Source organism: Pinus tabuliformis, chromosome 2_2, assembly GCF_031772625.1.
Source record: "Pinus tabuliformis cultivar Carrire ecotype Pingquan chromosome 2_2, CPIR1, whole genome shotgun sequence".
Classification (NCBI taxonomy): Eukaryota; Viridiplantae; Streptophyta; class Pinopsida; order Pinales; family Pinaceae; genus Pinus; species Pinus tabuliformis.
Genome location: NC_142300.1, coordinates 131609889 through 131624956, shown reverse-complemented (window position 1 = coordinate 131624956; position 15068 = coordinate 131609889). Strand labels below are relative to the sequence as shown.

Below are 15068 nucleotides of genomic sequence, written 5' to 3'. Positions count from 1 at the left end.
TTCAGATTGTATAATAGTACTCATGGCAGCTAGATACCCTTGGTATCTACACGGCTTCTTGCTTTCTCGGAATGTTCCCCTTGGGGCAGCATGACCCTCAGCATCTTCGAGGGTGTCCCTGAGCCATGATGGCCTCTTTCCTAGAGAAGGGGAAGGATCAATAGGGTCCATTGGCTCTTCAACATCAGGCATAGTCTCATCCTGGGGTTCTTCCAGATTTCCAGGTCTTTCTTCATGGTTTTCTTCAGATTTAGGAAGATCTACTACTTTCTTCAGGGAAGCATCTTCGTCAAAAGTGACATCATGGCTTATCTCTACTTCCCTTTGACCAGGTACATAGACTCTATATGCCTTAGAAGTCTCACTGTAGCCCACAAACATTCCTTTCTTCCCAGTAGCGTCCAGCTTACTTCTCTTTTCTTTCGGCACATGAAAATAGACAGGACATCCAAAAATTCTAAAATGTGAGACATCAGGTTTCTTACCAGAGAAAACCTCTTCGGGAGTTTTGGAGTCCAAAGCGGAATGAGGGCATCGGTTTTGAATGTACACAGCAGTATTTGCAGCTTCTCCCCACAGAAACTTTGGAAGACCCTGGTCACATAGCATGGCACGGGCAACTTCCACAATAGTCCTATTCTTGCGTTCAGCAACACCATTCTGCTCAGGAGTATATGCAGTGGTAGTCTCCCTCTTAATGCCAGCTTCTCTACAAAAGTCTTTGAACTCATTTGACTCATATTCAGTGCCATTGTCAGTCCTCAAAATCTTGATCTTCTTTCCGGTCATATTTTCCACCAAGGCTTTGAAGGTACGGAACCACATGAAAGCCTCATCCTTCTTCTTCAAGAAGTATATCCAGGTTTTGCGAGAGAAGTCATCAGTAAATGTCATATAGTAAGAACATCCCCCCAGGGATGTTACAGGCAACATACCGGAAAGATCAGAATGGACCAGTTGCAATATCTCAGATGTCTTTGTGACACTTGAGGGGAAAGGTCCCCTTGTATGTTTTCCTTCAGCACAGCCCTTACATACACCTTTATGATTATTTCCAAAATCAGGCATCCCTGTCACCACCTTCCTTGCTTCGGGAAGAGCCTTGTAATGAAGGTGTCCAAATCTTCGGTGCCATAGTTCGGTTTGACGGATAGTATCACAAGTCATAGCTCCCAACGGACTCCCTCCAACCTGGTAGAGTGTACCAACTCTAAAACCAATTGAGATAGCTTCCTTGAAGCTCTTCTTCCACATGAGTACCTTTCCATCAGAGAAAGTTACATTGAATCCTTTGTCTTCCATGGCAGATACAGACACAAGGTTCTTCTTCAATTTGGGTACATAGAGTACATCTTGTAGATGGAGGACTTGTCCTTGAGACAAGTGGAGGGTCACAGTCCCGGTCCCTTTCACAGGATAAGTGGCATTATCCCCAAGGGTAATTTCTAGATTAGTATCCCTTTCAACCATGTCAGAAAGTGCTTCCTTGAATCCGGTGATGTGTCTTGAGGCACCACTATCGATTAGCCAGACATCCATAGTGTCGGGCGGAGATGCAGCTGAGAGAGCAGATATTAGAATATACTCATTTCTTTTATCAACAACATTAGACTCCTCATACCTGGTATTTCTGGTCCTTTTAGAAGGTGGATGGTTTCCTTCAAAGTGAGCCTTCCTCTTTCCTTTGGATTTGTCATTTCTTTGATTCCCATTCCTTCGGTTGTTGTTGTTGTCGTCACTATCGGGAGAATTCTTCTGGAAGGGGCATTCTCTAGCATAGTGTCCAGTCCTATGGCAGGTGAAACATTTACCCTTCTTCTTTTGAGTTTTAGTCCTTCCTTTGTCCTTGGAACCACCAGAGTTCTTCTTTCGGGAATGAGCAACATAGGCAGCATTTCTTTCATTATCAAATTCCTTCATCCTTGTTTCTTCTTGCATACATCTAGACAGAAGTTCATCAAAGTTAGGGATGGTATTATTGTTGAGAATGGTAGTTGTGAATACTTGCCATTCATATGGAAGTCCTCCAAGTGCGGTGAGAACCATCTCACGATCAGCTATTGTCTCCCCAATAGCTAGCAGATTGTTCCTGGTTTTGGTCAACTTCATAAAGAAAGTTTGAATAGACTCGTCTCGGCCCTTCTTCATATTCTTCAACTTGTTCTTGAGGAATAGCACTTGGTTCACATTGTTTACTCGGAACATAAGTATCAGTTTGTCATACATCTCCTTGGATGTGCCTAGTTCAGATATGTAGGCAACCAGACTCTTATTTATGGATTCCCTGATCAGCAATTTTGCTCTGATTTCTCCCTTCTTATACTTGTGTTTAATAGCAGCAGAGGCATTTGATGGAGGTTCTTGAATCTTCCCTGTCACATGATCTAGGAGATCATGATCTTCTAATTTGAGATCTAATAACATCTTCCAGGCATGGAAGTCATCACTTCCAGTCAGCTTGTCATTCTCCCTGAATTCAAGCTTAGAGAAATCCATTTCCTTCGATGATGATTGCTATAGATAGAGTTTGTCTTCACCTCAGCTCCGATACCATGTAAAGTTTTGTAGATGTTCTATGCTAAGAGCAATTTCCTTTTCTCACAGCAATCATACAAGTAGATAAGCAAAATGCAGATAGAACATATAAGCAGATCTTACAGAAGACAAATCAGAAACAAGAAAAATGTATGTGTTTGTTTCGGCGGTCAACAGGATGCTTCAACCAGCAAAGTCTCCTTTGGTCAGCCAGCCCAGCATGTGTCACAACAACCCTCCAACCAGTAGATGAGTCAACCCAAGTCAGTTCTACAAAAGTCAACGCTGTCCTGAAAAGTCAACGCAGGGGCAGCAAGCTAAAAGTCAACGCAGCAGCAAAACGGTCAACCCTTTGACCTCGATTTTTGTGCCAGGTAGTATGGCCTTCAAAAATCGAACCTCCCACAAGTTTTCAGCTTGTTTGGACCAAGCGTTGACCAAAGTCAATGCTGGTCAAACTTCTGCGAAACCCTAGCAGCAGAAACCCTAGCAGCAGAAAAATCCTCTTCGTCCTTCCCACGTGTGGCTGAAATTCGTCCTCCAGGTAGCTCGTACTTTTTAGGATGAGAGAGGAAGATGTGAGTTGTTTTTGTGATAGAATTCTCTCCAACTTTTCCTGTATATATATATCCATCAATGAGGGTGTGTGACACATCTGTTGGGCATGTGAGCCTACATTACAAAACTGGCTGACCTTTGCACATATAATTTATTAAGAATAATAAATTCAAAATATAAGTTCTGCTCATCGGATTAAGACTATTTTTATATGGATTTTACACCTCTCAGAAAGAGGAATCCAACAAAAAATATTAGCCTCTTAATCTGAGCATCAGAACATGGAGTTTGGACCTAGTTGTCCAAATTTAACACCTTCCTTATATAGATTTCGTGGAGCACTTTTCCCTCCAATTTTTTCTCCATCGTGGGTCTTCACTTAACCACCTCCATGCAAATCGAACTAGGGAGGTCGTATTTCCCTAGCGCGGGTGGCCCCCATGTGTAACTTAACCACAACAAAAATAACTTTTCCTAAGTCTCATCTCCTAATAAAATCGAATGGGACCCACTAGCTCCAAAATTCATCCCATAATATCAAAATTAATCTTGTCCCAAAATAATTTAGGAAGGGAAATGACATAGCCTCCATAATTTTTTTGCAGGCCAACTACTGAAGAGATTTTGCAGTAGTTGAAGAGTTGAAGCAAATTTGAATTTTGAGCAAGGGTTTCAGTATTTCTAGGGCCAAAAGGCCCAACGTCTTCCTCCAAAGCCAACATCAGCCTCTTCCCCTTAGCATTAGCTCCTTGAGGCCCCAGTGTCATCTTTTTCGACCCTCCTAGGGATGGCCATGGCCTCTAGGCCACTCGGCCTACTCTCTTCCCCTTGTCGTAGGCCTCTTGAGGCCGTTCCTCCTCTTGTCGAGGGCTTCTAGCCCTTCCTTGTCCTTCGACCCTCATCTTCCTCTCGGCCCTCCCTATCCCTCCTCCGTTAACCTCCTTATCCCTTTGGTCTCCCTCCTTCAACCCTCTACTGCCTTCGCTCTCTTGGCTGTCCTTTTAACCCCTTTCATCCTTTCTTTGGCCTATTTTCCCTAGCTGCTAGACCCTTCAGGCATTTTCGAGCCCAACACTAGCCCTATTGGGCCTAGCGTTAGCCCTTCTTGGCCCTAATTTTCCCTCTACCCATCTTTGAAATTTTTGGATTGAAGATTGGTGGGTTTTGCAGGGAGAAATTTGTTCAAAGTTGGTGTTTTCAAGTGCCAAGTGCTTTGGAAATTTTTTGGCAACTTCGGCAAGTGATCTACAAAGCCTTGGGCCTAGGGTTTTCTCTCAAAACCCTCACCTTGTCATTGTTTTTCTTCAGCTATTGTATTCATTTCATAACAGTGAATTAAATGCCCTAAAATCATATCTAAGTGGTCTAAACACCCTAATAATTTCATGGTAAAGATTGGCTAGTGTTTTGGCTACCTGAGCATTGAATATCTAGCTTAGATCTACTTGTTAACTTGCTGAAATATCTCTGCATAACTGTATAATCAGATCTGATATTTTTTGAATAACACATCTTAAGTGGGGTAAAATCTCATAAATTTACATTAACAAACATTTTATCAATTGGCAAGTCATTTGGCAGCTCATTGCTCATATTCAGTTTCATATGCTTGGTAATTTCTTGGTTTACTTGCTGTTGTCCTATAGGCCAATTAATGCTCATCTCATTAATGTTGCTAGGTGCTATTGTGAAGAAGATTGACTTAGCATTGGTTATTGGAAGGCTAACATTTATTTGTTTACTTGTAAGCACATCCATAATCTCTAAGGAATCGTCAATTTTGCACCAAGTAACCACTCACACATCTAAGCTCTAATCTTCTAACTTTGTTGAATGGTCTTTTGGCATCTAATTGTCATTATTGTGTTAAGCATCTAATTGGACATAAGGAATCATTGGATAATTGCTCTAAAGTAAACACATCATCTTGCTTTAACATCATATCTTAAACTTTGATAATTTTATTGTCTATCTTAAGCATTGGCATCCTGAGTGATTTTGGTTGTAAAATATCTATGGTGGTAAATCATTCTCTTAATATTGGCATAAGATCATTGGCATTTACTTTGTTAAAATATCTTTGAAGATTTCTAATTGTTTCAATTGTGGCATTGTCTTTAATAATCTTGCAAATCAATATCTTGATTAAGTGTGAATTAAGTTATTAGGGGATTTTTGTACATCCCATAGTCATTGGAATTTTGTGAATATCTTTAGTATCTAGTTGACACTTGAATATTTGGCACATTCTTATTGATTAGGATAGTCTTTATATTTATCGTTAAGTACTCTTGTCATAAAGAAAAATCATAACTTAAGTACTTAAATGATTAAACAATCTTAATCCAAGACTCACTCAGCTATCTTGCATAAGCATTCTAGGCCTAGCTTGCACTAATAATTTATAGCCAACGTTGAGGATGAATAGACGTGACTGTTGGGCTTCTAAGCCTACATAAGTTTGCTGGCCGACCTTGACAATTTGTCCATAATCAAAATAAATTCATAACTTCATTTTTACATGTCAGAATCAGATGATCTTTAGATCAATCCTACACCCCTCGGAGAGAGGAATCCAAGCAAAATATCAGCTGCCATAAATAAGATGACCCATGTGGAGTTTGGCCCTAGTTGCCAATTTTAACATTTATAAATATTTTAATCGTTATTTCATTGTAGGTGATAGGAACATTCTATTGGTAAGCTGAGGGCTTATCTTAGGTGATCTGATTCATTGGGTGTTTCTAATGATTTATTCTTCAGAAATATATAGTGTTTGCAGGTTCCCCAACCCTTGGATTCCAAGTTCACGAACTTTGGATAGAGGCTGACTATGTTTGCACTCTAATTTTTATGGTGTTCCAACTTTGCTAAGGCTGTAGTTTATCATTTATCTTTCGAAATACATTTAGCCACTACTAAAGATTTATAAAATCGCAATTATTTTCAAGCATTTTACATGTATATTTTGTAAATATAATTTGTATAATACACCTGTAAATTATTTTTCTTTTCTATTTTTGGTTTTGTAGATGGGTTTTTTTTGGGTTTGAATTTTTGTATCTATTGGGGTTTTGGGTACAGGTAAATTTATTTGTGCAATTGAGACGGAGGAAAATAGCTGGATTAAAGGTAGATCTAGGCCCTTGAGGGTAAGATCTATCCTGTAATGTCCCAAACTTATATAAACAGTGATATGCAAAGCAAAATCGATTTTCAACACATAAAAATTAAACAATAAGCAAATACTTAATATACTCCAGAAATGAGAACCAACTGAGCCATTTTATTAATGAAATGGAGTAAGTACAATAGTATGGAAAATGCACCAGGGCTTGCCTTAAGGCAAGCTTGATAGAACCCGGATGATAAACAATAATCTCAAAGCTGGAAATTGATTGCTCCTCTAATGCTCTGCGCTGTCTCCTAGAAATTGCACTACTGGTTGGAAAGAAACTACAAGGAACCCCGTCTCTGGTGCTCAGAAAATGATGAAACTTCAGCCCCAAGCTCCTTAGCCAAACCCACAATAACCCAGAAAGCGTTTGGCTTGAATCCAACCTCCCAAATTCGGCCTCCAATAGGCCCTACGCCCTCCAAATTGCTCAAGAAATACAACCTGCAAGGAACAGCAATGAAACCTCCTCTAATGCTCCGAAACTGAAGCAACCTCTTCTCCAAATGTTTCCCTTAACCTCCCCAGTAAAGTTCAGCCTCAAAGATTGATACTCTACCCACCACGTGAGCACCAAGTGCTGCTTCTGTCCTGGCCCAGGTAGTGCGAAAGTCTCCTTGCAAAGTAGCACACATCTCCAACTCCCAAGCTCTCCAAAATGTCAATAATCCTCCTAATCCTCCCCTCTCCGGAAAATCTCTCACCCAAACTCCACTAGAACACACCACAAGCAAACTCGGCTTCCTCTTCACTGCGTCCTCCAGTAATACACACCACCTAGAGATGAATGCAATTGTTGGAAATCACAATGAGATCCTCCTCCTGAAGAAATGAAGAAAAACCCTCCTAGTGTGGCACTCGAAGTCCCTCAAAAAAAGGGTGAGCTCTTCACATGAAGAACTCGTGTTGAACAACAAGGGACTCAACTAAGCAACTCCAACAACCAAAGAGAAATCAATATGCCAAAAGGATGATTGAGGTGAGGAGAGTTGCCTTCCTTATATAGATTTCGTGGAGCACTTTTCCCTCCAATTCTTCGTCCATCATGGGTCCTCACTTAACCACCTCCATGCAAATCGAACTAGGGAGGTCATATTTCCCTAGCGCGGGCGGCCCCCATGTGTAACTTAACCACAACAAAAATAACTTTTCCTAAGTCTCATCTCCTAATAAAATCGAATGGGACCCACTAGCTCCAAAATTGGTCCCATAATATCAAAATTAATTTTGTTCCAAAATAATTTAGGAAGGGACATCACATGGCTTCCATAATTTTTTTGCAGGGCCAACTACTGAAGAGATTCTGCAGTAGTTGAAGCTTTGAAGCAAATTTGAAGTTTGAGCAAGGGTTTCAGTATTTCTATGGCCAAAAGGCCCAACGTCCTCCTCCAAGGCTAGAATCAGCCTCTTCCCCTCAGCGTCAGCTCTTTGAGGCCCCATTGTCATCTTTTTCGACCCTCCTAGGGATGGCCATGGCCTCTAGGCCACTCGGCCTACTCTCTTCCCCTTGTCGTAGGCCTCTTGAGGCCGTTCCTTCTCTTGTCGAGGGCTTCTAGCCCTTCCTTGGCCTTCGACCCTCCCTATCCCTACTCCGCTAACCTCCTTCCCTTGCCTCCTTATCCCTCTGGCCTCCCTCCTTCAGCCCTTTGTTGCCTTCGCTCTATTGGCTGTCCTTTTAAAATTTAACCCCTTTCAGCCTTTATTTGGCCTATTTTCCCTAGCTGCTAAGCCTTCAGGGCTTTTCTAGCCCAACGCTAGCCCTATTGGGCCTAGCGTTGGCCCTTCTTGGGCCTAGCGTTGGCCCTTCTTGGCCCTAATTTTCCCTCTACCCATCTTTGAAATTTCTGGACTGAAGATTGGTGGGTTTTGCAGGGAGAAATTTGTTCAAAGTTGGTGTTTTCAAGTGCCAAGTGCTTTGGAAATTTTTTGGCAACTTCGGCAAGTGATCTACAAAGCCTTGGGCCTAGGGTTTGCTCTCAAAACCCTCACCTTGTCATTGTTTTTCTTCAGCTAATGTATTCATTTCATAACAGTGAATTAAATGCCCTAAATCATATCTAAGTGGTCTAGAAACCCTAATAATTTCATGGTAAAAATTGGCTAGTGTTTTGGCTACTTGGGCATTGAATATCTAGCTTAGATCTACTTGTTAGCTTGCTGAAATATCTTTGCATAACTGTATAATCAGATCTGATATTTTTTGAATAATACATCTTAAGTGGGGTAAAATCTTATAAATTTACATTGACAAATATTTTATCAATTGGCAAGTCATTAGGCAGCTCATTGGTCATATTCAGTTTCATATGCTTTGTAATTTCTTGGTTTATTTGCTGTTGTCCTAAAGGGCAATTAATGCTCATCTCATTAATGTTGCTAGGTGCTATTGTGAAGAAGATTGACTTAGCATTGGTTATTTGAAGGCTAACGTTTGTTTGTTTACTTGTAAGCACATCCATAATCTCTAAGGAATCGTCAATTTTGCACTAAGTAACCACTCACACATCTAAGCTCTAATCTTCTAATTTTGTTGAATGGTCTTTTGGCATCTAATTGTCATTATTGTGTTAAGCATCTAATTGGACATAAGGAATCATTGGATAATTGCTCGAAAGTAAACACATCATCTTGCTTTCCCATCATATCTTAAGAAACTTTGACAATTTTATTGTCTATCTTAAGCATTGGCGTCTTGAGTGATTTTGGTTGTAAAATATCTATGGTGGTAAATCATTCTCTTAATATTGGCATAAGATCATTGGCAATTACTTTGTTAAAATATCTTTGAAGATTTCTAATTGTTTCAATTGTGGCATTGTCTTTAATAATCTTGCAAATCGATATCTTGATTAAGTGTGAATTAAGTTATTACAGAATTTTTGTACATCCCATAGTCATTGGAATTTTGTGAATATCTTTAGTATCTAGTTCACACGTGAATATTTGGCACATTCTTATTGATTAAGATTGTCTTTTTATTAATCATTAAGTACTCATGTCATAAAGAAAAATCATAACTTAAGTACTTAAATGATTAAACAATCTTAATCCAAGACTCACTCACCTATCTTGCATAAGCATTCTAGGCCTAGCTTGTACTAATAATTTACCTTCAAGTATACGCTTGGTTAATAGACCTCTAGGGCCACCCTTTCTCACCTAGCTTGAGGGATTCAACACCTTTCTATTGGTTAAAACAATGATCTTGCAGTTGTTAGAGCCATAATCTTTGCAGCGATGAAGGCATTGGGTGGTTGGAACACTGTGGGAGGTATTGTTAATCAAGCCTTTGCTTGCTTCCCGTTGGCTTTCATCCCACAACCTACTCTAAAGACTGGTCTCAAAATAGTTAAGATGGGGGTTCCATTTAGACTAGGCATATAACTTAAAAGTAACCAAGATCCTTCCATCACACTTAGATCTTAGGACTTGCATTTCATATAGATTAGTGAAACATCTAAGCAGCAGTTGTCCATCCAATTATTTGGTCTTAAATTATAATAAGAAATTTTTTTGACTCCATAAGGCACTGGTCTCATATCTAATCTAATCTAATCTTTGAATCTTGCTAAATTTAACCAAGTAGCTAGGCCACCCAATCGTGTCTCTCAGGCTTGTTGGTTGCCAACTCACCTTCCACCTTCACATTTCCATAGGGACTACCCCCCATAGCCTGCTGTTCGGAGACAGCTAGAATGGAGTGGGCAGGGATCAAAATGACAGCCCCCACCCTGAGCCGTTGTCGCGGTGCCTGTACAATCTCAGTGACAACAGGAAGCACACTTGTACTCCCACTATCTATTGTTTCTGATGTACCTAGCAGTGCCTTTGACTTATTTATGGTCACTCGTCGGATGCTATCTTGTCTTATCTTATGGATTTAATAACTCTTTGGTCATGGTGGTCTATATTTTGCTTCCTGCAACTAATTAGGCATTCTGCACCCTTTATTTGAATATACATTGCTTTAAAATACGTGTGTGTTGCTGTACAGAACTCTCCTGTGAATGCTTTGTTCCTGGGGATTTTGGGAAGGACCGCTTCCTCTTTGCACTTCCTGGCAACCCTGCAGTGTATATCCAACAACAATTTCACTCTTGTTGGCCTTGATAAGCCTCAAGATTGTTTTACTTTGTGAATGGTCAAAGTTGATGTTTGATCTAACCTGTCATTCTAGTCCCGTAAGGTTTAGCCAATGTTCAAGCCAGTGCTTGGTGTCTGAGGCCAAATGGTTGGATGGCTTTCTTTAGCCGATTCTGGTGATTGTAATATCAATAAACATGCAAATTTTTCAAGTTTCTATGTCATTAGTGGTTCTGGTTATGTTTATGTCCATGCAATTTTGGCTTTTGATGAATGTTTTATCAGATTCTAGAGTTCAATATATAATTGAAAAACTGACCATTCAGTTATTTTAGAACATTTATTAAGATCCTTTTTATTCCATGGAAGATTTTTTCTTTAGACTGTTAGTTTTATTCATTGCATCCAAATTCTTTCCTACTCCCCTGTATGGTATTTTGGTTGCAGATGTCCTTATTTGTGGGGAATATTTCATCTCGTGCCCGTCAAAGTGAGCTTGAACGTACATTCCAGAGATATGGTCGCAGCAAGTTAGAGCTTAAGGATGGGTATGGGTTTGTTGTTTATGATAAAGTCAGAGATGCTGAAAAGGCTCTCAGAGCATTGAAAGGAAGAGTTATCTGTGGGGAGCAGCTTTCTATAACATGGTCAAGAAAACAAAGGCCTTTTAGAAGGTTTCCAGAAAAGGATGCTCCTAGAAGGAGCTATGGTAACAAGGATTTTAGGAAAGAAGATCATGAAATAAAGGGTACAAGCTCACAAGAATGGGAAGAGATTACAAAAGATAAAAATAAACATGGAAGCCACAAAGAAGGTGGAGAGGGAAACGGTTTTATTTTTAAAGAAGGAAGAGTTGATAGTTTTAAAAATGACATGGCCGGGGAAGAAGTGAAATGCCAGAGTTTGCTAGAAGCAGTATTCAATGAAAGATGTAATACAGATCCTGTTCCATTGGAAAATGACCGATGGGGAGAGCCTCTCAGTGAAGCATCAGATGAACATCACAGAGCTGAAGAGGCAACAAACTTGCAACGTTATGATCCATATTCTGCTGATAATAGGAAGGATGAGGATGCATATGAAAATGAAATATATAAAAGGGTTAAATCTAATGATTGTTATGCTGCAAACAGATCTGAAAGAGATTTAAAACACATGGAAAGAGATGAAACCTGTATGGGGCATGAAGGTTTTAGGAAGTCTTTAGAAAGATGCTATATCTGTGGTCAAATGGGCCATGTCATGCGTCAATGTCATTCCCAGGTGGTTGTTTCTAGAAGGGATAATTTTGACAAGGTTGGTCAGAAACGAAATAGTGAAAGAAATTTCAGAGGGAATGGATTTATAGGGTTTAAACGGCCAAGAGAAACGGAGTGGTCAAGACAGGATCTCACAAGAAATTCTATTCCAAAGAGGATGGATTTCAGTGGCCGAAGATTCCTCAGCAAGGATAGAAGGTTTCATGACAGAACTGAGGGATTCTCAAAGAAGTGGAAATGCAGTAGGCACTTATCTGATCAGAGAAAGGAAAATCAAACAAGGGAAAGGACTGGAAGGAGGCATAAAAAGCATAGGATAGACTCTACTTCCAAGCAGGCAGGAGGAAGGCACAGGTCTCATTCCTCTGGTATACATTCAGAGAGGCAACATGGGACTCATTCTAATTGCTTGAGCCCTAGTTCACAATCAAGTTTCTCTAGATCGCAAGCTTCAAGGCCATCTTCTCTTTTGGCTAGTTCTGGTTCACATTCTTGTTCGCCCTGTTCAGGCTCGAGGTCTTCAAGATCACGCTCATTGTCTTCTCATTCAAGGTCGCAATCAGTCTCATCTTATATTAAATCTGAAAAGCCTGTATCAAACTCGAGGTCATGCTCTGTGACTCCCAGATCTTTATCAGTCTCACTGTCACCTCGTGTTCGAAGGTCACCATCTCCAACTTCGAAGGATCATGGTTTATGTGGATTGCAGGATGTCACCTTTTCAACACAGTCCTTGAAGCACAATTCACCTTCTGAGGCACAGAGGGATTTGTCTGAGAAAATGATACAAGGCAATGATGTGATTGAACATATGGAATGTGAATATTTAAGGTTAGCAGTGAAAGTAGAAAATGATTTGCGTGTTAGAATAATTCAGGACGATGAAATAGAAAACACAGGTGTATGCACTGATAAAAGTGGGAATTTTATGTACTCTGAAAGCACAGGTAAAAGAGGGAGTTCATATATTCATGAAGAAGGGAATGCTGATTCAGCTGAGGTAGCTGGAACAGATCATGTTGCAGAAGATTATGGGATGAGAGATGGCATAGTAAAAAGTCCTGAATTGAAGGCTACAGAGCTCTCAGTAGACACATCTATGCTAGCATGTTTTGAAAACATTGGAATGTCACATGTGAAAATAGGAGATGAATCTTCGATTGGTAAAGGCAATGTGAAACACGCTGCAAATATCTCATTAGACGAAGTTAATGTAATTCTCCACTATTCTAGAGGAATGTCCGTTGAAGATGCTGAGCATTGCTCTTCAGTGGAGTCAAATATTGGTGCTGCACGTTTATGGCCATGGGAAGTTATCCTATATCGGAGGTTGAAGAGAGGAGCGGTATCGACTGCAAATTATGCTAGGAGGATGTCTCAAAATAATATGTTTGGCATAGTAGACAAATACATCAGAAGCAGCAGTGGATGGTGGGAAAATTAATCTCATGAGTTTTGATTCCATACTAAGAGATACATAACATCAAAATATGCCAGAAGCAGTTAGGTAGTTGTTACACTTTCATATCTGCCCAAAGTACATTAGGTATGGTTTGATTGATAGCTCGATTGAGGACTGTTTTCAAGGGTGGTTGCGTTAATCTTCATTCAGGGTATATCTGATTTATGAAGTGTGTGTTCCCGTTCATACCTCAAATTATTCAATAAAACTTATGATGCTAGAAATGTATGTTCATGTTTTGACCTGAGTGCAATATTTTATGAATAGTCTGTTCAGGGTTTCTACTTTTTGAGTCTAATTCCTGCTTCATGCAAGGGCATTTATACTTTAGAATAGAGTTATTTAAAAGCTAAAACAGTCATCCTTGTGGCTAATTGTGCTCCCTATTTTTGAACTATTAAGCTCATGTTTTCCAAGGTTGAGGCTTGAGATTAGCGTACAGAAACACCATTCTTTGAACTACAAGTTCTTGTATTATCAGACATCTGAAGGTGATTGCTTGCTGAAAGTTCCGATTCCCTTTTGCTGACTTGGCCTTTTTTTGAGAACAGGACACTTTTGGCTGCCAACAGAGTCTTTGCAAAATATTGCTCATCATACCATAAGCAGCTTGTTAGTAATCCCTGATCCTGTTTTTAGTTTTTTCTTTCATGAAGTGAAAAGCTTTCTTCAGGTGACTAAAGATGCTGCTATTGAAACATCATTCTGGAATGAAAATTTTGTTGTATTGCCATGCCATCTCTTTGGATGATGCAGTACTGAGTGGGTTGCAGAAGAAATATGTCTCTATTTTCTATTTTGTGGTGTATAAAGCAACTGACATTTCGTCATGAAAAGGGTGTATATATATATATATATAGCAACTAGGCTCTTCAGATCATATTTTGGTTTGTGTGTTGCTGCATGAGGCTTTGGAATTTGGCAGATTTGGGGCACAATATTTGTGTATTCAGCAAAATCATTACTAACCCAATTACTAGGAGGCCTTTTATCTATATCAGGCTGGTTAAATAACAGTTGCTGATATTTTACTGTTATGGTTTGTTCTCTTTTACTGTAGCTATATGCTCAATATATCCATTAACTAGGTTATTATTAAGAGCTTGGTCATTAGTATTAAGAGCATGGCTGATTGAAACTCGTACTCTCCTTATGCATGGAACTGCAAATTTAGTTTTCAAGGCTCTACATTTTTTGTTATAATTTTCTTTTGGAAAGACATGTATTCCTTGACATGGCTGCTGCATTTGTTGGTATGCTACTTTTATTGATAGACAATCTATGCCCAACATTTTACTCTCATTTGGAGTAGTAATCCCTGAACCTGTTTTGAGTTTAAAATTTTTCTTTTATGAAGTGAAAAACTTTCTTCAGGTAAGTAATGATGCTGCTATTGAAACGTCATTCTGGAATATGGAATATTTTGTTGTATTGCCACAGCATCTCTTTGGATGATGCAGTTTGATTCTGTTGATAATTGTTATTCTTTTGGAACTCAGTGGATTACACAAGAGATATGTCTCTATTTTCTATTTTGTGGTGTGTGTGTGTGTGTATAGCAACTGGCCTCTTCAGATCATATTTTGGATGGTGTATTGCTGCATGAGGCTTTGGAATTTGGCAGATTTGGGGCACAATATTTGTCTATTCAACAAAATAATTACAATTGCAATTACTAGGAGACCTTTTATCTGTAAATTAGGCAGGTTAACTAACACTTGCTGATATTTTACTGGTATGTTTTGTTCTCTTTCACTGAAACTGTATGGTCAACAAATCCATAAACCAGGTTATTATTGAGAGCACGATCACCCTATGTATGGAACTGCAAATTTAGTTTTCAAGGCTCTACATTTTTGGTTATCATTTTCGTTTGGAAAGACATGTATTGCTCGCTATGGCTGTTGCATGTGTTGGCATGCTACCTTTCTTAATAGATAATCTATGCTCGATGTTTTACTATTATTTGGAGCTTTACTATATGGATTTGGCCGTG

At 39.5% G+C, this 15068-nt stretch overlaps 1 protein-coding gene across 4 annotated transcripts in view; it reads left to right on the top strand.

The window, feature by feature from the left end:
* The window catches only part of LOC149191671 (uncharacterized), a 232044-nt gene extending 217935 nt beyond the window's left edge, over positions 1 to 14109 (top strand). Inside the window, exons 3-5 of one of the 4 annotated variants that reach the window (XR_016254298.1) lie at positions 10799 to 13117; positions 13624 to 13684; positions 13829 to 14109. Coding sequence is in view for 1 of the 4 variants with exons in the window: in XM_089404389.1 (XP_089260515.1) it covers positions 10799 to 13054 (2256 nt within the window). In the remaining 3 variants the exon portion in view is untranslated. Of the gene's footprint in view, positions 1 to 10798; positions 13371 to 13623 lie in introns of those variants that run through there. The other 3 variants (XR_016254297.1, XR_016254299.1, XM_089404389.1) reach the window with 3 other exon arrangements.
* Positions 14110 to 15068: the final 959 nt, after the last annotated feature.